We start from the raw sequence: 14,173 nt of genomic DNA on the forward strand, positions 1-14,173 counted from the left end.
CAAAAAGTTGTTATGGTGAACATGACTCTGAGACTACATCTGACAATGTCCACCATTCACTCTCCTTTTAGCTCTCTTTTTGGTCTCCACTCCTAAGAAACATATCTGGCTCATTAGTTGCTAAATACTCCACAATGTTCACCAGCTAGCAGCTAAATTTGTCTTCCTGCTGTTAGGTTCTGTGCGAGGGACACTGAAAACGCTGATCACAGTGGCGGGAGTGAAACAAGACAGTAATGCTTGGGATTGTAAAACCAAAACAATGAGCTAAAAGATGCTACAAAGCTCTGTCATGCTCAGGGAAATGTAGAGTTGGGCTGCATGTAAATAATAAGATATTAACACGTTTATGAAACACATGTCCCATAACTTTAAAAACAATAAAGACTTGATATATTTTTGAGGATTTAGGATGAGACTGTATTGCTCTCAACAGGTCTAAGTTTTTCCACAGACTCCATTCGTATTATTCCATCCTCTCGGCCTAAATTAACTGCACACAGAGTTGAAAATCTATATTAGACTCACATTCACACTGTTACATTTGCTCACTTCGGTCCCCTTTAGGAATATGATTCACATGACTATTATTTTAATGCAATACCAATTTTCAACTGTGAATGTATTTGATTTAATGGTTGCTATCAGGAAAAATGTGCAGACCATAATGTAATAGGGAGTTGAATATTACAATGTCATCTTTTCGATTATTGTCAGGGACTGACGCAATGATTAAGTTACTGAGGTGTCTTTTCTTACTGTGATGAAGCCCAATGATGGACTATGTCTAGACTACCAGCCTATGTATTGTATATATACTTATACATATCTAACAGAGCAAATTAGTCCCTCGCAAAACAGGTGTTGGGTTGCCAGATCTGGTGGGCAGCACTGGAGATTCAACACTTGATGAGCTGAGGATCTGTGTGTATTGTTTCATGACTGCTGAGGAGTTCATCTTCACATTCATCTTTCAGGACTGGAGATCAACAAGTGTTTACAGGTGTACGGTTCATTGCTAAAATCACTTTTCAACATGTGTTCCCTCCCCCCCCACCCACCCACACACGTGCCAACACACTCGCCAACACACTCACATGTGTACAGCCCACACAATCACGAATGTAAGTATGTACATACACACTCCCTGCCAGCTACTCAGCGTGAATGCCAGCACAGATGAACCCGTCTCTGCAGATTTAGTCCCACATGTGACCTTGAAGAATGGATTTCTGGGTTCACGGGGAGAAGGCATAATTTACTGTGTTTTATAATAAGCCCTATTAGTGCCAGTAAAGATGATGAATGGCTAGGACTGTTAATTGAATTAAATATAGATTCAAGTGTTTCTGTGGGAGCTCGTTAAAAATGTAGTTTGAAAATTCATCAGCCACTAAATTGCAGATCGCCCAGTAATGGGACAGTGTGTGCAACCAGAATACAACAGCAACACTCTGCCAAGCCATTAATCTATGTAAGTGTCTGCTGCATCTTCAGCTCAGTCTGCACTGTTGAGATGGGTGACGTCTTGACATTCTCCCACCCGTGTTTCTATACTGTGTGTGTCATTCAGAGGCACACATACACACAACATATTTACAGGCCTATCATAAACTGACTGCTGCCTGTAGCCTTGTAATTACCAGAACTGCCGTAAAAGTTTATGAGCAAAGTGCTGAGGAACAAGCTGTAAGGGGACAGGGGCCCAGTGGATTTGCTCTTAAGAGGCACTGAAGAAGAGTAGCACAAATAAATAAACTATTACTCTCAAAACAACATTGTCAGGTGAAGGTGTTCACACGAAATGAGATGAGACAGACAGAGAGAGAGACAGAGATGAATGAGAAGCTGTCCCTCTGCCTTTGACCTTTGGGGCAGACAGGTGAGGTCAGTTCAGGTCAGTCAGATGTAATAGAGACAGAGATGAGGTTGAGGCTGGGTCATTCACCAGCTGTCAGTCAAACTGGCCTCCGCACTGGGTCTGGGTTTCAATAGATTAATACTGTAATTTGACATGTGTGGAGAGAACATCTTAGTGCATCTCATACTTCTACTATACATTATGAAGGTGAGAAGCGATTAGCCATTAACTGTTTTGTGACATACACTACATGGAAAAAGTACTTGCACTCCCCTTGTCCACATACTTTTGGTTTGGGACTGTTTTTCATGGTTTGGGATAGGGTTATCTTAAAGGACCAGTGTGTAGGATTTAGTGGCATCTAGCAGTCTAGTTGTAGAAACTACCATGGCCACAAAATGAGTCTACATAGAACCAGTGTTGTCCAATCTGAGCTACTGTAGAAACCTGGCAACTTCCTTGGAAAGCGACCAGCTGTGTCTGTAGATAAAAACGGCTTATTCTTCTTACTAATTCTAATTTTCTGGTGATTATACACTAATGGAAACAAATAGTTATGCATATAACATTAATTTTGCCAATTAATCCTCCTAAATGTTACACACTGGACCTTTAATGTTGCACTCAATATTTTTATCCATGTTCGGTCATATGACTATATGTAATGTGAAAGGGCTCGCTCGTATTAATGAAATCAAAGAGAATTATGACCCGACTCTGCAGTTCCTCTCAGCCCTACGCAGTGTTGTAGTGTCTTAAAATAAAATACAACTCTAATAGGCAACTGTATATATATATATGCAATATGTCTGCATACACAGAGCCCTGACCTCACACCCACCCAAAATGTTTGGGATGAACTGGATCTATCGCCCAACATCAGTGGTCGACTGACGATCTTGTGGGTGAATGTGAGCAAATCCCTGCAGCCAGGATCCAAAATGTCGAATCCCTTCCCTTTTAAATGAGGTGTTTGACAATGACATGGGCATAATATTTTCCACATACTTTTCTCCCATGTAGTGTTACCATGGTTGTAATGGTTGACAGGAAATTAACATACTTTCATATTGTATGCACAAACAAATTCTTACAATAACTATGAAAATTGGTCAGAGCAGCTATTTACAAAGGCTCATTATTTTTTAAGCCTTCAAAATTCTGTGATTGAAAGATTATGTGTAAATCCAAATGCCCCTTACTGTATCTGGGTACTTATTAATTGTCAGAGTTGCTGCAGGGCTCTCAGAAAACGACGTTCCTATCATTTTACAGTTCATTGACTTTAGAGTCAGCTGAAATACCATTCAAATAACATTTGACACAGCTAAAAAAGTTTAACATACTCAATAATAATGAAAATATATAACACACATTTAGATCTGACGCAGTCAGGACATAAGAAATGTACTTCCAATTTTCCTGCTCAAACCGAACTTTCTCTATGAGTGCACATTCTTCTTTTGTACAATGTCAAAACTCTGTACAGTCGACAACCCACCAGGAAACAGTAGAGGCAGCACAGCTTGATTCTTATGCCTATAATGTATCCCTCAAAGTAACTGACACCAGAGTCTAGCACTCAGCGATACCGAACCAGCCCGAAAGGCTAAGAGTCTGGTATTACACCGAGCGGTCACTGCTGTGGTGGTAAAGTGCTGTTTTGTAATGAGTGACAATAGCTTCAGATAAGGTTGACTGATAGCCTTTAGTTGCCCTCTCTCCCTGGTGAAGTGGTGATATGAGTCTGCTGTCCTGAACACAAACGTTCAAAACACAATGCCGGCTGAAACTTAAGTAGCAGATCTGATGGCCTCAACTCTTGTCTGGTGAATGGAGGATTCTGGGAACGTGTACAGACACACACACACAGACCTATATTTCTGGTTCTTGGACAGGACACCTCCAACAACGCTAATTATCGGTGGCCTCAGACACACTCTAACAGGACAGCAGATGGGGTGATGGATGAGCTGTGTACATGTGCCAGGGAGAAGTGTGTCTGTCTATTTGAATGTCTGTGCTTCTGTGTGTGGTCAGCAGCCCATCGACATACTCTGCCAGAACTAGTAATTGATCTGCAGGGCTACCCGGAGGAGCAAAGGGTCACGTAAGGTAAGACGACTACAACCCAAGAGGAGAGCACTGCAGGTTGCCTCAAACTGCGGATTAAGGCTTTTGAGGCCCTTCATGTGGTTTAAAAAACAACATTCATTAGCAAAAAAGTTTTCTGTTTGCTTACAATAAAAGGCTTCCCTGGGGTGCTATTGGAGGAATCCTTGTGCATAATGTGTGATGGGTTTGCTTACTTTGTTAGGGCTCTAAAAGTTGGATAAAAACAAGGAGCTATTCCCACAAAGGGCCTAGAAAAAAGATTGAACACGATCACTAATGTACTGAGTAATGGTTTAATGAGACTATACTGTATATAGCAGCAGTCTAAATCTGATCAAGGTTGAATTAAAATAGCAGTTGACCGAGGTTGCCATCAACAATGTCATTTTTAAGAGACAACAAACTAATGAAAAGTGATACCATCAAGTTTCTTACAAGCTGATTGACAAAAATAGCTTGAAACAAAGAGACCAAATTATTGACATCTGTTCTCATAGATTGTAAATAGATGGATTGCTGCTTCTTGTAAAATTTTATACATAAATCTATCCAATGTGATCCAGCCAATTGGACCCATCATACAACACTGAACTTGACTGTTAGCTTTTGGGTTGTAGTAGCTCCAGTAGCAGAGCAAAATAATAACAACAGGTGTATGTTTGGATCTCAATACCTATCATAGTTTCCAAGGAATGCAGTTGAGGTCTAATTAATCAATTTCTACCTCATCATCAAATCTCCAGGATTTGATTTAAATCCCTCTTATAACTACTCCCTGCCCAGTGGAATGGAAAAGGCGCAGCAGGGCTGCTCAACACAAGGTTCAATGAGTTCTAAGGTAAACTTCCACTTCCTCACCAGGTCTGTGCGCTTTGGGCACGGCCATGTTCATGACCCGACTGACATCCTGAGGTTTGGGCGGCGAAGCTGTAAAGCGGCAGATGCCCGACTCAGACGGCGTGCTGGAGGTCAGGCTGTCAGTGTAGTCGTTGGTCCCTGCTGTCATCTGCTCAGATGAGGTGTCAGAGATGAAGCACTCGGTGATGGTGAACTTGGCATGGCGCAGCTGCTCTTCCATCTTGGCATGCTCGTAGGCTCTGGCCAGCTCCTCATAGGTGGAGGAAGCACTCTCTGTTGATACCATGCTGCTCCGTGCTCGATCTGACAAGTACATATCATGATACACAAGTTTAATTGTTGTAGATATAGAGCATGCAGTGTAGAGTGCAGCACTAGACTTTTGAAAATATAGTTGAAATGTAACTTTATGTGGTGTTTTAGTTTTATCTATTAGAGTACAGTAATAGATAAAAAAGGACGGAGGAGATAGAGGGAAATGGCAAAGGTTTATCTTGGATTTACACCCTGAAAGCCTCAGCCAAGAATACGCCCCAAAGTCACACTTTGAAATGGAAAAACTACTCCCAATGTGCTTTGGATTGCAGGGAAGCCATTGTGAGAGGCATGCAGATCGCTGTCACACTTGAAAATCTCACAAAAGCAACACGATTTCTATCACATCCCGCAAATTTCTAACCTCAAACCTAAAAGAAGGCTGCAAGTCCCTGTTGTTCCTGGGTAGCTGTGATGGTCACCCTCCACCCTGCTCTAATCTACCTGTATCCTGTGAGGGGCTGACACTGTAGCTGTCGCTCTCCTTGTCAACAGATCCAGTGGCGCGTGGCGTGGGGAGTCTCCAGTCAGTGGTCAGGGTGTGTGAGGAGCTGGTGGGGTGCGGCCGATTCAGGGTCCACTGGCTGGCGTAGCGGCTCCGTGCCGCAGCAGGTCCAGCTTTGGCAGTGCGTCTGGCAGTGGGATCTGGTGAGGAGAGAAAGGGACAAAATGTTGGTGAACAGAGCTAATAACAGTTACTCCATTTTTCAGTGTAATCAATTCAAGTCCCTTGACACAACACTAACTATCACGGACTGGATTGTTTGGTTTTGATTAAGCTGCCAATTAAACTCTGACAGTTTTTCAGATAAATAAAAATTTTAGACTTTTGCGTATTTAGAAATATTCCCTTGGTCTGAGATCCAAACTCATTCAAGTCTTCTTTTCTGTGAATAAAAAGATATTGGTGCTTGAATAAAAGAGTAAATCATTTTTTAATTCATGACCATACGTCAGTGTTTACCAGGGACTGGATAGAATAAATTGCTTTCTTTCAGATTCGTCTTTCAAAATCTAATTATGGGAATTGTGTTAGTCTCCAAGAAAGTATTTCTTTTCCAAATGACTCTGTCAATAATAGAATGAAAATGAAAATATTTCATTAAATATCATTGTTCAGAAGAAAGAACTAAGTAGAAGTAGAAGTAGATGAAGTAGATATGGCCTTAAGTATGACTGAATCTAGGAAGGAGTTGGGGGAATATATGTCTTTCCTGCCGTGTTGTGGTACAAATCTTCAGTTTACCCCTTCAGTGAACGCTGAACATTACCATCCCAAAGCTCTGTGCAATGACATCATCATCAATCTTGAGCTCTACCTGTCTCCATACAGACATATAAATAGTATCATGTTCAGCCTGACCCAGACAGGCTGCTACTCTGTGCACCGCTGGGCCACATCCGAATGAGACCCTTTAGAAAAGCCCTGGATTGGATCTGTGCGGAGAAGAATGGTGCTGGTAATTGTAGTAGGTCAGACAGTAATTCTATCAGTGGGGATGGAGGGATAAAAGGATGGAGGTGTTTGGCCAACAACAAAAAAACAAACAAAAAAAACGGATGAGTCAGCAAACTGGGTTCATGCCCCACTGGCCAGGTTAAACGAACCAATCATATATCTATAGGCTTGTGTGTAAATGTGTGTGTGTGATTGTTTTGAGGTTGTTTTGTGCATGTAAGTGTGTGTTAGAGCAGAACTGTGATAGTGTCCTGTGCGTTTTATGTCCTTGAGCAATGTGTGTGTATAATACTGTCTGTGTGTGTATTGCAGATGCCCAGTATGTAGGCATAGTACTGTTAGTGATAGCAGATAACAAACATACCTAAAAAACCTGTATGTTAAATGTATGAAAGACATTTTTGTGCTTCTGTTTCTAGAAGTGTGCAACTTTACTGTTCAATTTGCAACAGAATATAAATTGTAAACCATTAGCACAAGACAACTTGCATGTCTATCTGTACTAAAACGATTACAAAAGTTAATTAGTAATGGTATCTGAATCTGTATTGGCCAATTTCAAAAAAATATAAAAAAATATAAAAATGTTGCACTGTCTGCAGAAAATCATTTCAGGGCATCAGTGATGTGAGTGTGCGTGCCTGTGTCTGTATGTGCATGTGTGCAGTGAGGTCCAGTTGGAGCAGGGCAATCAGGTGAGGACGTGTCAAGAAGAGGCAGGGAGATTGCTACTCTTCATCAGTTCAGCTTCAGTGGAGCTCAAACACCAGAAGCCCAGAGGCCGCTCTGCAGCACGGCTGCTGAGTCTTTGTAATCTCACTGCTGGAAGGCGGCTCACACGCTGTATGTTTACGCAGTCTACGGTTAAGCTAAGCTAAGACAAGGTAGAAGAGATATTTTCCTTGCATGTAATCCAGATGAATGTGCAATGAAATGCTATTACCAGTGTTTATATTTTATGGTGCTGAGGGAAATTTCATTTAAAGTGACATCCTTTTACGAGAATATAACAACCGGTATGTAGATTCAGGAGGGAAATTAGCAGTGCAAGATTCATGGCTGCAGAGTAACCAGATAAAAACAAAAATATCCGGCTGTAGTCACAAGACACTTTATCAACATTATGTCATCATTAGTAACACAGGACTAGTAGTAGTATTAATATTAGTAGTAAAGGAAATAAATGTAGAGCACTGACGGTGGTGGGACTCACTGGTTCCAGGCCTGGCATCGGACACGTCCACCAGCGGTCCAGTGGCCTGGGACAGAGACTGGTAGTGGACTGTGTGGGTCACTGTGGAGGATTTTTGCTTGTTTGTCTCCCCAAAGTCATTGTCTGTCAACAGCACGGTGGACCTGTCATCTGAGAGACAGAAAAACAACGGACAGAGAGGGGAAGCGGGTCGAAGCAGGAAGGAAAGAAAGACAGATTAAATATCAGTCATAAGAATAATGAATATGGTTACTGCTGAGCACAAGATCTCACTTCAAGTATCTTACCGATTGTCTCCATGGTGTCCCTCTCCTCGATGAGAAGCTGGGCTCTGGGGATGTCGATGTGCATTCTTAACGTCTGCTGCTGCTTGTTCACTGTGTCTGGAGTCCGAGTGTTCTTACTAAGGAGGTTAATGAGAAAAATTCATTACTTTTCAGCTTCCTGATTCTGCATTGTATCGCAGAAATGCTAATTCAATTCCATTCAAGTTGATAAGTAGCTGTAAGAAGGCAAGAGGGACAGCATATCCGGTGTGCAATATATTTGATTTTTAATGATGGGTACTGTAACTCTGGGCTACATTGTGATTTATGTTCACTGCTTAAAGGAAAACAGCTAGCATAAATTAAAATTAAAGCGTACATACCTCATCAGCATTTCTGCCAGGCTTTTGGCATCTGTGAAGTCAGCAAAGAGGTAGTTAATACCATAATAGCTCTGTCCTAGTTGATAAGCTACAGAAGTGGAAATACTGTACAATCACTGACGATTCCACTTAAAAAAAGGCAATGAAAGCAAATTTGACCTGAGGAGACCACTATGGAAGTTTATTAATAACAAAAGCAAAGTTTAGTCTCGGTTTTTCACTGTTCAGATGAACTCGAGCATCAAACGATTGTAATTACAGGGCACTTTTCTTTTGTCTGTGTGCTCACACGTGTGTTTTCAGAGCATGTTTCCACACATAAACAGGATGTGTGTAGGTGTTTCAACATGTGTTTATACAGCATGCAAAAGTGCTTAGGCACTAAATAATGTGCAGCCATATTTTTGTTAATCAGATAAAGTGCATTTTAACACCTCATACAAAATAACCCATAATTTGATCTACAACCAACCTCTAAGCCGCTTGAGCCGCTGCTCCCTCCTCCTCCTCTTTAGCACCATGAGCATGATAAATACCAGTACAGCTACCACGAGAATGGAGGTGATGGTCACCACCATCTTCAGACCTCCGCTGCCTGACATGTTGTCTGAGATTGGATCTCCTGTCTTCAGCAATGGAGGGATGGTACCTTGGAAAATAACACATTTAGACATTTGTGAGGAATTAATGCTCAGACACCAAGACCCTCATCTGAATGTTCATCTGGAGCGCTGCTACTTGACTTAGCCTTTAGTCTCTTTACTAGATGAGGTATGACAACCTACTTTTCTTAATAATGTTTAGTTTTCTTGGTTTTGTAGCTGCTTATGTGAAGTTTATGTTCATACTTTATCATTTTATGAAAAACCAAATAATGTGCAAGACCAAAAAAAAAAACAATGTTTGAAAATCAATGATTCATCCTCATAAAAGGTGGAAGAAAAATCATTTTTATGCAGCACAGTCAAAGATTATAGGGATGAAAACTGCTTAAGGAATTGAAGATATTGATTTTCCACATGCATGCTTTTGATGTTTGAAAGCTGGGAATCCCTTAAGATGGATTTCTTCTAGTTGATTTATACAATTTAAAAAGAGATTCTGTCTCTCCTAGACACATTAGGAGAGTAAAGCACGTCCTCTTTGAGCTTTGTATATTGTTATTATTATTATTATTATTATTATTATTATTATTATTATTATTATTATTATTATTTATTATTATTATTATGGATTAGTATAATTAGCCATCCATACTTCCCAAAATTTGAAAAGTGTTGATGCAGTCTGGAGTCTCTCTTAGCACTCCCTGGGTTCATCATAGGAGAGGGCCAACACATAACATATAAACATATCAGCACATCACATCAACAGGGAATTTTAAGTCTCCAGTTCACCTGACTTTCATTTCTTTGGAACTAAGGGAGAAAACCAAAGCAGACATGAGGAGAACAAACAAACTAACTCTCTAACTGCTTTAAAATTGGTTTAAATCGAAGCTGGGGGACCAGGTTTGTAGGAGACTGCACATGTGCTGTTTGACTCCTGAACTGCTGCTCAAAAGCTGAGCTATACACTGACTGTCAGACTGACAATAGCATCCACACACACATGCCCAGAGACAGACACACACACACACACACACACACACACACACACACACACACACACACACACACACACACACACACACACATGCAAAACCACATCCACACTCACGCATAACATCCTGACAGGCAGCTTACACGTCTCAGCAAAACCCTTCAAAGGAAATTAATGAATAGTCTGGAGTGCACCACAGAGCTCTCACCACCTCCTATCCTTCTTTACAGCTTACACACTTCCTTTGTGTATGACTGACGCAATCTGTAGCCCAAAGCAAATAAAGCTAGACCATGGCCCGTGGAGAATCTGAAGACTGTCCTTGTTTTCTTCCTCAGCTGAGCCGTCAAAATACCTGTCAGTTTGTTCAAAGGCTTTTTTAAAAGTACAAACTGTACTGTAGGCAGAACTATATAATAATAGCATTTAATGGTGGAACACTGCTGCCCTGAACAGTTGCAATAAAGGCTGTAAGTAAAGTAAAGTAAAGTAGGGTGTTTTAACTGGTGCTGTAATGATTAAGAAATAGTAATTTAAGTCTTAAATTGGGTCTAAATTCTTCCCTTTGCTCTCAACCCTCCTTCTTCTGACTGTGTGTTGATGTGAAACATAGTGGTGCCCTACTTCAAAGCTACTGTAACAATGTCTCATGACACCTTAAACTGTATAAAATCTGATGTTAAAGAATACAAAGAGCAAAAGGGGACTAGAAGAAACCCTTTTCATTGGTCTTTATACTCATTTCCTGTTCCATGTCCCTTATGTTATGTAATTGAAATGTTTGGCCATACTTTCAGTTTGGAGGGAGATTTTATTCATGAAAAGTCCTTAAATTACTCCTGAGTTGCTTCTGATACTTATGTTCCACCCTGATCCAATGATCCTCTATATCGGTGCAACTCTGTGACAATCTGTTTAATCCAAACTCACTTCCGTCAGCATTGAGAGTAGCAAACGTGATCCTCTTTTCTGCTGAGCCAGCGCTGTTGGTGACCTTCATCTGCAGTTCATACCAGGTCGCCTCCTGCAAGTCGTACAGGATGTAGCTCTTGGTCAGCGATGTGCGCTGGGCAGTGGTCCAGGTGGTCGAGTCCACTGCGCGGTATTCCAGTATGAAGGAGGTGATAGGACAGCCGCCGTTGTTCCAGCCAACCAGGTTGAGCCTGGCCCTGGTGGAGTTGATGCTGGTGAAGAGTTCATGTTCTTTGGCAAACTGTGGCTCTGTGGAGAAGATAGGGAGAAAAGATTATCAGCATTTCTCAGTTTTTTATGGAACCCAAGCTTTTTTTATTGTTGTTCTCCAAAAGAAGATAAAATGAGAAAAAAAAGAGCAAATCTTTTTACAGGCAAAACAGATGATACCATTACAATGGAAAAATAGTCCAAGTATTGGTAGATGGCTAAAAGTGTCTGCATGTATATCCTCAGAAGAAATGGACATGGAAAGTGTACTGGGTATATAAAGTAAAATTGGAGATAATTGATTTTTTCCTCTGCTATGAGCAGGATGGGCACCCAGCAATGCTTGCTTTATGTAGACTACATGATTGGAAGAAGCTGAACATTCATGATTATATATCATTTTTGACCATAATAATATAATTTAATTATTATTTTAAAATTTTTTTGTCTTTTGTATGTTTGTATATTGATATACAGTTATTGTTAATGTTTCCTGGAAAACAAATTAAGTGTTAAAAAGATCACAGTTTGGAAAAATGAAAACTTCTGTGGAAAAAATCAAACAATAGATGAATACTGGTCAAAGAGCAACAATGTTTATACACATTTTCTTCCTCAGTTATGAAGATATCAATGAAAACAAAATTGTGTCACAACATTAAGGGCTAAGACAAGAAAATATTCCCTTACATACTTTCATTCATTCTACCACTAGAGTTATTGAAAACAATCAACATAAAGGTATGAGAACATGACTCCCAAAAGTGGTTGCTTTGAATGCTCTTAGACAACATTTTGACTGAATTTCAAATTTCAACGTCCTACCTTTCCCATGGGTCTTAGCTTCAATGATCTCACTGATGCGCCCTGGCCCAACTGCATTCTGGGCTGTCAGGGTAAATTTGTACCAGGTGCCGCACTTCAGGTTCTCCAGGCGATACGAACGTTCACTGGGGCTGATGGGAAAACTGCCCCACTGCTCACTGTTGTCCTCTGAGTACTGCAGGATGTAACCTGGGGAGGCGAACGGTGAGAATATAAAAGATGGGAAAATGGGGGCGATAGAGGATTTGAAAAGTAATTATACAGGAAATTTGTAGTTTTATTTACACATTATAATACAATAATTGTAATGCAAATATTTTCACATGTCTATTATTACCTCTTAAGACTGAAGAGAGAAGAACACGACTAAAAGTCAATAGCCACACTTGTGGCCCTGTGAGGTTATAAATCACCACAATATAAAACTGTTGGATGGATGAGACAACGTTGCTATTCTTACACCCTGCAAGTGGCACCAGAGGAAAGTTCACTGAAATCAATCATTAGATCTCAGATACAGCCATATACATGGAGCTCTACTTGGTAATTGACTCAGCTTTGAAATATCATATGAAAGTTATTGAACTATTTACCCATTTCTGACTTTGATTTATTCCATTTTACCTGACTTGGAGATGGATAGTATGTAAGTAAAGCATGGAGTAGTCTAATAATATGATGATAATTTGGTAAATGCTTATACAAGACAAAGTCTGCCTATCAAACAACTGTACAACAGCTGTTTGCAGAAATGCAGATTTAGTAAAAGTAAAGTAATGTGTAAGTAAGTAAGATTAATTCTCTGGGCACCACAATGTCTGTACTGACACTGATGGCAAGCCATCCAATTATTCAGTTAATCAGTTATAGTTGTCTGGACTAAAGTGTTAAGGTGTCTGTGTGAGGACAGGCCAATCGACCAATATTACCTCCCTAGAGCATGCTGCAAGCCTAACTAAAAATAGACAATTGCAGGCTTAGGTGTGTGTATTTTGGTGATGGATGATGCTGCGAGCAGGGGAAGCAAAACAAATATCACAGAGAAGGTATCGTGGACAGCGTTTATAGCGACTGCAACTCTAAGATGGGAGCCCGGTGATTAGGAGCAATGATAAATCACCACAAATCTTCTCACTGTGATTGGGCTTTCTTTAAGATGGAGCGCTTTAATCTTTCACTTAAACAGACCTAATCTTCCCTGCTGCTTTTTAATCTACCTTTTAGGACTTGAGGATTCAGCCCGACCACCAGATAATGAGAAACAGGAGTAAAAACAGGAGTGTTATACCAGAGTAAAGGAGGAGGTGACATTGGTTATCACAGGGAGCTGAAGGGAGGTGATTTTTTTTTATTTATAAAGAATAATGTATGTAGTTGAAGCATATTTGTATGTGTGTGTACAACACATTACGGTTGTGAAACTGTCCACTGTGCTGTTTCAGATTCATGTGTTGTATGTGTGTGTGCCACTGTCACCTCGGATGGAGCTCCCTCCATTGTCTCCAGGTATCCATGACAATGTGATTGATGTGGTGGTAGTCTTGGTAACTGTGAGGCGTGGCTGGTCAGGAGGGACTGAGGACAAACAAAAATTCACTGCATGGTTAGTATTCGTATTAAACTGCATCAAGTCTCCTTGTTCAATGTTTAATCTGTAACAGACCCCTGTTGTGGATGATGGTATGATATATGAAAGGTAGGGAGCAGGATAATTTGTGCTTAGAGATCTGGTGGGCTAAAAAATATAATTTAACCTAGCAGCTGCCCAAGCTCAAAACACATACTTGTACTCAAACTGACCGTGTTCATCGTGATAAAGAAATCTGTGACCCAGTGCAACGTTATGGCTCTTTTATGTGTTTTCTAAGACTGCTTGCCTTGGACCTGCAGGTTCAGTGTGATCTCATCTGACCCCCAGTTGTTGCTGGCTACACAGCTGTAGTTCCCAGAATCCTCTGCTTTCACCGTGCGGATGATGAAGCTGCCGTTGCCATGGACACTACGACGGCCATCCACCAGGACAGGTGTAGGTGTGCCATTAGTGCTGGAGAAAGACAATGTATTTACTATAGGCCATGACGGTATTTCCTCTGT

The 14,173-nt window shown here is 40.7% G+C and overlaps 1 protein-coding gene and 1 long non-coding RNA gene across 2 annotated transcripts in view; one reads left to right on the forward strand and one right to left on the reverse strand.

The window, feature by feature from the left end:
* dscamb (Down syndrome cell adhesion molecule b) overlaps positions 1-14,173 on the reverse strand; it is a 116,009-nt gene that overhangs the window by 1,460 nt on the left and 100,376 nt on the right. Inside the window, 10 exon segments of the mRNA XM_051399189.1 lie at positions 4,835-5,137; positions 5,594-5,794; positions 7,807-7,971; positions 8,109-8,224; positions 8,471-8,501; positions 8,943-9,119; positions 11,003-11,293; positions 12,080-12,268; positions 13,556-13,654; positions 13,957-14,123. Of these exon segments, the coding sequence (XP_051255149.1) occupies positions 4,835-5,137; positions 5,594-5,794; positions 7,807-7,971; positions 8,109-8,224; positions 8,471-8,501; positions 8,943-9,119; positions 11,003-11,293; positions 12,080-12,268; positions 13,556-13,654; positions 13,957-14,123 (1,739 nt within the window).
* Positions 1,258-13,594, forward strand: LOC127362916 (uncharacterized). Its single transcript, XR_007884606.1, has 3 exons — positions 1,258-3,976; positions 13,304-13,416; positions 13,522-13,594. It is a non-coding gene; the product is annotated as an uncharacterized LOC127362916 (long non-coding RNA).

This window comes from Dicentrarchus labrax, unplaced genomic scaffold (genome assembly GCF_905237075.1).
Source record: "Dicentrarchus labrax unplaced genomic scaffold, dlabrax2021, whole genome shotgun sequence".
Classification (NCBI taxonomy): domain Eukaryota; kingdom Metazoa; phylum Chordata; class Actinopteri; family Moronidae; genus Dicentrarchus; species Dicentrarchus labrax.